The 9,473-nt window shown below is 43.7% G+C and overlaps 1 protein-coding gene across 1 annotated transcript; it reads right to left on the bottom strand.

Moving 5' to 3' along the window:
• Positions 1–3,109: 3,109 nt before the first annotated feature.
• On the bottom strand, positions 3,110–8,912 carry amer2 (APC membrane recruitment protein 2). The gene has a single exon (XM_020655929.3). The coding sequence runs from the start codon at positions 8,000–8,002 to the stop codon at positions 5,936–5,938; it is 2,067 nt and encodes a 688-aa protein (XP_020511585.1). The 5' UTR covers positions 8,003–8,912; the 3' UTR covers positions 3,110–5,935.
• Positions 8,913–9,473: the final 561 nt, after the last annotated feature.

The following is a 9,473-nucleotide window of genomic DNA, read 5'->3' as shown; positions in this document are numbered from 1 at the left end:
TCAGTTATATCATGAAACATAAGCTCAGCTATAAACTGGTTTCATTTCTTGCCACATGCAGGTCACTTTTTGGTAACAGGTACAGCTTCAGTCTTCAGTGGGCAGAGTAATATGACCTGACAAGCCAACCACCCAGAAGACGCTTTAGAAAGAGAATTCTATAGCCCTCTGCCCATGCATACACAGCTATGTATAGTGTACGTTGAAGCCAGCCCCCCTTCTAATGAAATTTCCAGCGTTGTTTCCGTTGAAAATGACAGCCAAAATGACACAGTTTTCAGGTGGGAGTCTCCCATGATTCTATATGGTAATACGGTTTAAGAGTTTAACTGTGGCATTTTGGAATCAGGAATGTGCATCTCAAATTTTAACAAGTGATATTGTGCTTAAATCAAGCCGTTGTACAGTGCTCCAAGCCATTGACTCATTCTTCTAGACATTTGCCTTTGAGGAAGTTTTCTTTCATTCCTCATCTCATGACTCCAAATCTATTTTGCTAACAAGCTCCCATTCAGTTTTGAAAAAATTAATCTTTTTTTTTTATTGGAGTTTTTCAAAGTCTGAACATGTCACTGTAAAAGAATGCATGCTTGTGTATCCTCCTGTTGAACTCTTACAAAATGGATTTTCCTGTTTGACTTTCAGCAGGGTTAAATCTTCACATGGCATCACATTGCACTGCATGCTCTTGTTGTCATGGTGTCATAAAGAGAAGCTTGTCTGCTGATGAATTATTGACAGTTAGGTGGATAACACGTAGTGCCCTGAAAGGAACTGCAGCATCATGCGACTGAAAGAGAGGGAAGTGAGGAAAGATAGTGGACTTAACGTAAACATCAACAGAGGGGGGGAGTGCACGGAGAGGTAAAATGGTTGTGGAAGAGCTTCCCATGAGGTTGGAGAGGTGTAAAGCAGTGCTACCGAGTGGCACCTTTACAAGTGGAATCGATGTGTTTAGAGTAAGTCTGCTAAATGTCAGAGTGCTGATGGAGACTACGATCACTAGCACTGCATTTCTCTTTTTAATGTGCGTGTGTTTTATTACTATACATCTTTCAACAGATCAACCAAAATAACGTCACCTCACACACTGTGTCTCAGGAACCCCCCCCATACTCTCTCATCCTCCTTCTTGCCCAGCCCAGCCCCCTCTTTTCATTGGTTGACCTAGTGGAGTTACTATGGGAACCACTATGGAGAAGCTGCCATGCAAAATGTGGGGTACAGCTTTTGAATCGTGCTGAGGGCTTCATCACAAACACAAACACACACGCACACACACATGCACGCACGTTCATCATGGCAAGGTAACCCTATCTTGCATATTGAAAGATTTTGGAAATGTCACTATTTTTCAGCAGTGTTTCTAAAAGCTTAAATTTATAGCCTTCTTGGGGTTTATATTACATGTTAGAGGCAAATATTTTTAATTTGCAATAAGGACAAAAAACATCTCTGAAATCTTAAGTATTATGTTTTAGCACTTAAGAAAACAGCTAAAAGATGCTAATAGAGCTACAGTTCCATCACACTTAAAGGCCTAGGAGTCATTTTTCTGTGTGCAACTTGTTTGTTGTTAGCTAATGACTTTCTCTAATAAGCTTAAATGTGCTCTTTGTGGTTCTATAATTACAGTAGATACCAATTTAGCTTAGAATATTGACAAATAAATGTCAGTAGCAAGTTATAGCTTGTTAGAACAACTGGTAAAAGACAGAAGTGAAAACTAGCTAGTAGCATCACAGAGAAAAACGATGCCAAAACTTAAGCTGTAGGCTATACGGTCTCATACCATCCTGTTTCAAGTAAGACAATTTTGCTTTTCAAAGACAGCACACCCTTTGTCTTAAAAAGAAGCTTCAGCTATTAGCAATATAGTGATATAGTGGCTGGTGGCTAATGTTAGCTGAATTAAACAACCATTCTATTCAACAGATACTGCTTTAAATGACATTGCCGAGATTGTTTGCTGAACATAATATCTCTTTATGCTTGTGTTGCTCTAATACATTAGCAAACCATTACACAATTATTGCTATTGTGGCAGTTTATCAATAGTTAGGCCTATAAGCTAGCTTGATTTAAAAGCAGTGAATTCAGCCAAGCTGGGACAAAAACACTGTACATCTTCTTCACATTTAGTTTCTTCCACACTCTCCCACAATTCTCCTCAGATACCTTTGCGGTCCGTCACATACTAAACCCTCTGTCATGCACTTCTACTATATTATGCAGCAAACAAACGGGCACACACGTACGGCTCACAATGAGGATGAGTGTCCACATCCAGAACACAGCAGCAGCAGATTAATGATGAGATCAGCCACCACATGTGCTCCTGTGCACCAGAACGGCAACGCTCTCCCGGTCAGCATCCCTTAGCTTTGATCTGGTGGGCTGGTAGGAGTGTGTGTTATTGTCTTACGTAATGCTTTTACATAAACCTCAGCATGCAGAAAGAGAGCTGTGTAGGGAGGGTGGGGGGTTTGCTGCACCATTACAAAGGGGATTCGCACTGCACCAAATCCTCCTACTACAACACTTGCATGCTCATGCACACCACAACAAAAATATAGGCTTTTTTTGTGGCAACATGTGTTTTCCTCAAAATAATGGGAACCTCCCTTTCATCTAAATTCAGGACACACACACACACACACGTGCTCCATTTCCACGTGCATCAGCTATGCATCAGATGCCTGCCTTTGTCATCATATTGGTTCTCAAGTCTCCACATGTTGTTTCCCACTAGGCTCTAACAGCAGACAATAACATATTCATCAGGCTTTCGTCAATCAGCAGTCAATAAAATATATTGATAACCTATTACTTCCAAGCCAGGCCTCTCTCAGAGTGCAAAGCCACAACCACAGTGCCACACACTGCATGTCAACTAAAGCACTCCTGTTTCTCCCCATCTCTCCCACTCCCACCCAGCCAACTCCATGGAGATTTAAGCCACTGGGATGTGGGGTTGAAAAGATGGAGGAGGGGAGTCGAGGAGAGAAATCTATCTTTTGTTGCTCTTATTATACAAGTACACCCAGTGTCTGATCTTGAAGTGTATGGATGCTGAGTAAAATGTGGTTAAAAAAGTCAGAAGCTCATCTGTCAGCGCAAACACAGTTTTATTCATTAAATATGAAAAGTGGAAAGACTTCACACTGTGAAAAGACAGTAAAAAAAAAAAAAAAGGAAAATATGATGTGCTTTCCATTGCAGCAGATGATTTAATAAAGACCCAAACAATAGAAAGAGTCGGTCTGGAAAAGAAACAAAAGGAACTGAGCCAGGGGGCAGTGTCGTGACCTCTGTGGCTGATGTCACTATTCTGTATACAGTATGCCTTGTACCCAAAGGTTCAACTCTCATTTTAACTCTTCTATCTCTTATTTTGAAGAAAAGTGGACTCTAGCTCTATTTAGACACACAAAATTGTGGCATATGGACTATCAACCAAGGAAGTTTCAATACTTAAACACAATCTGATAAACATGAAATGCAGAATTACCTCTCCTTTACCAGTGCGTTGTCTCCTACAGAGTAAAGTTTGGACTCTTTAGGCAACTGTTTGGTCTACAATCCACAAGCATTACCACTGCTTTAAAAAAAAACATTAAACATATTCCCAGAAATACATTAAAGGTTCAGATTGTTGCTAATTTCAATTACAAGTTACATTATGCAACCATCCCTTTCATTATCATTTCTACTAGAAGTTAATGAAATGAATCATTATAAATGATAACAACAGTGTAGGCAGAGAAAACATCAACCTCTTCTCCCCAAATAACCTTTAGCATGCCCTTAGTGTGTGCCATGACGGACACTAATAACAGACCTGGCTTCAGGTTACCCCATATCCTGTCCAACCCTATACCATCAGGAGGCTAAATAGATATCTGTACCCCGAGCAGTGTTGTGAAACAATCATCATATTCTAAATGAAATAGGAGGCTATCATGAACTAACATGACCCTCATGTGTCAATGCTCCTGTGGTTAGCCTTAGAGAAAACTTGCATCATCTCGAATGTCATGCTCTTTGAAAACCACTCTCTTTAACTGAAGGGTAGGGAACATTCTGCTCCCTGTAACTTGTCTCACTGATTTACTGACAAAGGCCTTTTAAGACTATACACCCACTCATTCTTACAACAAGTGGTGCTTTGCAAGTCTGCATCACTGTGCAGTAGTTTGTCTTCAGTTTTTTTCAGAGCACATGGGTCCTAGAAAACAAACTCCCCCACAAAAGAGGGACAAAGAAGGACAACAGACCATCACAGGCAAATATATGCCGACCAATGATCTTCATAATGTCAGGCTACATTCATATTCATACACAACTGTGGTGATTCCTAGAATTAAGTGTTTATCAGTACAAGAGCCAAAATAATAGTTAATTGTGTGACTCAAAAGTCTTTTACTTATCTCAAACCCTGACTGAATTTCCTTGTCTTTTTTTTGGGTCACAGCCTATTTAAAAAACACTTGCAGGCATATTCTGGTTCTCTAAAACTGGCTGACATCCACCTTGTAATCCATCCTATACAGCATGTTAGTAAAAAAAATAAAAGAAAGCAGAGTATTAAGAAGCTGGTGTGTGATCACAGTTTAAGGAAAAAGAACCCCATAAAAACAGAACGAAATCCATGAAGAAGAAAGGAACCTGTAGAAAAAAAGAAGGTTTTTGTGCATGTGTCATTGGAGAAGAAAAACATCCAGTGTAGCTACAAAGACAGTGCCAAAGGTTGAACAGTGTGTGTAACTAAATCATTCAGCATTACTTGATGTTCCCTGACCTTTGTGCCCATGTGGCACTGCATGCACAGTATTGTGATTTGTGTGTTGTGATTGTGTTGCATTTTGTATGCGAGCGTTGTTCGTGTTTTCGTTTGTATTGAAGCATCAGTGCAAGGGATCCCTCCTGGCTGGGTATTGCGATAGTTTGGTAGGTTTCCATTGGTTACTGAAGAGTTGTAAATCCCAGAGATTGACATCCCACGGATGTACTTTGTGTGATGCTGTGGATATTCTAGAGATCCATATGCAACAGGCTGAAGCCAAACTTGAAGTCCATTCATAAAAAAAGTGATCGGCCAGAACAGAGAAAAAACATCCATCTTAAGAAAAGAAAACTGGGTCCATTTCTTCCACCTTTTTAGTTGCAAAGTAGGTAAGAAATAAAACTGTTTCATAATCATTTAAGAGTTCTTTTGTACATTTGCACATACAGCTTAATAAAGTGTGCGGTCAGAAGAAGACCATCTTCAAAAAGCAAAAAATACATACAGCCAAACAAAAACAGGTCGGTTATTCCAGGCTGCAGATACTGTTGAGATGCTGCGAAATGATAACTAGGGTTTTTTCTTTATACTTTGGCTCTAAAATAAAAGGATTAGGAGGTAATTTGTTACAGATTAGACAAGATGAAAAACTCAGGGAAAACAAATCTTTGATTAGATTAGGTCCTTTGGAGAAAATTGTGTTATGCCATATGGTATTCCATAAGAAAAAATGTAAGAGACAAAAAGGTGCTCTGCTTCTGTTTTTCTTGCAGTGTGCAGTTGTGAACTGTCAAACTCTCAGCAGGTTGAGAGTTTTATTCCAGGAAAGTTACAAGGCAAAATTTGTCCATGGATTGTCAAGAGTCAACTTCCAAAGTTCCAGTGAAAGCTGTGAAGTTATAACCCAGCTTTTTGGAGTCTCCTCGTGACTTTCTCAAGTGAACAAAACCACTTATTCTATTCCACCCTGTCACAAGCCAAAACACTAAGGAATGAGAGCTTTAAAGATTGGAGAGGAATTTATAGGCTATTAACTCTACAGCTCCACATTTTTCTTGGTCTGGGAAAACTTTTGGCTCTGCATAAACATCACTGAAGGGATGTAGACTCAAGTCCATAAATTGGTAAGCAAAGCCTGTTTGACAGGAATTACTTCTTGTTTGCCGGTCCTCTGTTTTGGTCGCCAGGTTTTCCGCCTGATCGACGCACCGGCACCTTGGAAACAGGGATTCTGGTGCGAGCAGGGGGTGGTGGTTCGGTCACTGGCTGAGGGGATTCGGCCTCTAGAACCGAAGAGAGGGCAGACTGGCTTGCAGAGTGGGGGGGAGGGGTTTGTCGGGAGCTCACTGGGATCTTTGATTCCCGCGGAAGGCTGGTGCTTCCTTTCATTGACCTGAAAGAGGAAGAGGAGGAGGACGGAGAAATGGTTTGGTTGGTGGGACTCAGTTTGTATTCGGTGGATGGAGAGGGAGTACTGTTTAGGCTTCCGTCTCTTTCATCCTCCCCTTCATCCTCATTGTAGAGGTCGTACAGATGGTCTCCAGAGCAACTGTCTCGAGATAACGCCATGCTCTGGTTATGCTGCACCCGGCTCTCATCAGGTGTTGCTGTGGGTGTTGCTGAGGGTGTGTCCCAGTATCCTTCATCACTAAGAGGCTCTTTATCACCAGGAGATGTTGGATGACGGACATGCGCATGAGGGATTGTTGGTTTTGCTGCCCGGCTCCCTGCTCCACCAACTACTGGAATCTTACTGAGCCCAAGTGCTTTCACCTTGGGTAGCTTCCGGTCTGCACTCCTGGAGGCGGAGGGCAGGTGGCTGCTGGCAAGGTTGGAGGTGGCACGTGGGGGATAAGTAGAAGTCGGGGTGGAAGAGGGAGGTTGGTGGGACCGAGGCAGGGCTGGGGAGTTATCACCTGTAGAGGGAAGCATGTGCCAGAGCCCCTGCATGTCTGCATCATCCACCCCCTCTGGACTTGCCATTTCTTCCCCTCCACCCATGTAGGCTACCACTCCGCTACCAGCTGGGTGCTGCTGGGGTGGAGGCGGTACTCTGGCCCGGGCTGGGAGGGAGGAAGGCACTGAGCTTGGGCAAACAGAGAACATGGGCTGGGTCAGCTGTGAAGATAAAGAGGTTCTGGAAGGGGAACAACGTGACGATGCACTCGTGATACCAACAACTCTCCCAACACTTGCACCCACAGTCCCCCCTCCTCCACCACCACTGCTGCTGCTGCTGGTGCCACTTCCCCCATTCCCTGTTGGCCCCTCGTCCTCTGCATCAGCAATAATGTCCCCACAGCCCGTCAGTGAATCAAAGCTTTTCAGCGAAGTGACATCAGTGAAGAGGAGGGAGCAGAGTCGTTCCACCGAAGGCTCTGAGGGTGGGTCACCTGTGCTGCACCGATCCAAAGGTGGTGTAGCAAGGGAGGGGGTGAGGCTGGAGATTGATGCTTTGGCTTTTTGGATGGGAGGGTGGAGGGGTGAGTCAGTGGGTGTGTAAGGAAAAGGGGAGTCTGGCTCACCAGATGTCCCTGGCATGGCAACAGAGTGTGGAGGTGTCATGGTAACACTGGTAGTGGGAGTCTCAAGAGTATGTTCTGCCTCTGCATTCCCACAATCCTCTTGTTGATGATGGGGAGGGGGTTCAAGGGTGAGCATAATATCCTTCACCTTCTCAGAGTCAGCAGTATCCCCATCCTTACTTTGCTTCCCCTCCACCTCTTCCCCTTCTACCTCGTTTGTTTTTTCCTTGCGTCTCCATCGCATGCTGCTGAAAAACCCCTTTAAGCCCCTCCCTCTTCTGACAAGCCCCGCCCCTCCATTTTCACTTGATCTGAAACTTCCACGCCGGAGTAGGGAGAAGAAACTCAATGATTTGCTGAGAGATCTCACCGGTCCTGCCTCCAGGCTGGGAAGCCCCTCCCCTCTCTGTCCATCGGTGTCGTTAGAACTCGTTAGTCCATCGTGGGTTTTGCTCCTGACAAGCTCCACCGATGCTGCCGATCCATTTCCATTCAAAGAGTTCCCATTGTCAGAATTCCCATTGCTGTTCGTAGCCCCTTTGTTTCTGAAGGAGGAGAAGAAGCTGGCCATACTGGAGCCAGTGCGACGCTTTCCGAACAGTTTGAAGGCAGCTTTGTTGATCTTCCCTGTGGGCTGGGGGTCACACTGAGGGGCCACAGGCGGCTCCACACACTCCGACTGCACCTCCATTATCTAGCACTCTATCGTCCCACTCTATCGTCTCCCCCGAGCGCTCTAACTGCCCTTCTGTCCTTCTCTTTCTGACCACACATGCACTCACCCTCACTCACTCTCTCTCTCCACCCTTGTGTCTGGTGCTCTTTCACTCCCACTCTGACTTGCTCAAACGTCTGCCTGCTGGTTTTCTCTCTCTGCCTCCCTCACTCCCCTCCCTCTATTTCTCTCTCTCTCTCTCTCTCTCTCTCTCTTTCTCTCTAACACACATGCTGTGTGCTGCTCCTTTCTGTATCCATGGCAACTGGGAGGGATAAGCAGCTTTCGTCAACGTTGGCGGGGCGCCAGTGTCTGTCCTCCACTCCCTCCCCCATCCTCTTCCTTCTCTCTTCCTCTACCTTCCCTGTCACCAACGCACTTTTTGCTCTTTCCTATTCATCAATTTATAAGCCCTACATACTGTACACTGATTGCATCCCTGCCTGAATGTATGTGCAATAACTGTACGTCTCATGTTTTATTGAATAACTAGTGATGCATGCACACTGATGAATTAAGACGGATGAGACCTGAATTCAGTGTTTATTTGTAAGTTTTTGCAGTGAGTCATGAGACACAGTGTAATGGCTCATTATACTGTATAGCGTGCGGCATACTTGGAATTTGATTTTGTTCAAACAAGATGGGGGAAATCTAACAAGTGAATGGTGGCATCAGTTTTGATTTAATAAAAAAAAATTCCTTGGTAGATGTAGAGGTAGGGAATAACGTAACATTTTGTGCAGATAGTTGCTTGATATTACAGATATATCAAAATGAATTACTTTGTTTAGCTCTGTCTGCATGGTGTGTACTTGTATATGAATGAAGTGTGTCAGATGAATTAAAGGAGTCAAGTACAAGACCTGCTGATAAACAGTTAAACAGTATGAACAAAGGCCTAAGCTTGGATATGGATTCAGAAGAAAGGTTTCAGTGCTGTGACACACAAACACACATACACATACTAGCGTGCGCACACACACACACACACACTCACACACACACAGCTCAGACATATAGGCCATATGGTCCAAACTCTCTTCCATATGGACACACAGGACCAGGTGTCTGCTGACCATGACAACACTTCTAACTGTCATCCTATCAGCCTGTGTGTGTGTGTGTGTGTGTGTGTGTGTGTGTGTGCGTGTGTGCGTGTGTGCGCGTGTGTGTGTTTTGCTTGTGTTTGTGTGTGTGTGTTTAATCACTCATGAAATCAACACTACATTTCTTTAGGATTAACTATGCTGTTAGTGATTACCTTGGCGATAGTTTCTACGGGTATTTAGAACAATGAAGTGTTTACTAACTAGAGGGAAAGCTGTTTATAGCCCTAATGTGTTGCCTTGTATTGATTGTGCTATAGATATATTAAAGAGCCCATATTATGCCCTTTTTGGGGTTCGTATATTTAATCTATGTTCCTACTTTTGTACGTTCACAA

The sequence above is a fragment of the Labrus bergylta genome, chromosome 20 (assembly GCF_963930695.1).
Source record: "Labrus bergylta chromosome 20, fLabBer1.1, whole genome shotgun sequence".
In the NCBI taxonomy this organism is placed as follows: domain Eukaryota; kingdom Metazoa; phylum Chordata; class Actinopteri; order Labriformes; family Labridae; genus Labrus; species Labrus bergylta.
This window is presented reverse-complemented; position numbering and strand designations above follow the sequence as displayed.

What these genes read in the sequence shown, in the direction of transcription:
- amer2 (XM_020655929.3), bottom strand. Translation starts at nt 8,002, where the DNA reads ATGGAGGTGCAGTCGGAGTGTGTGGAGCCGCCTGTGGCCCCTCAGTGT.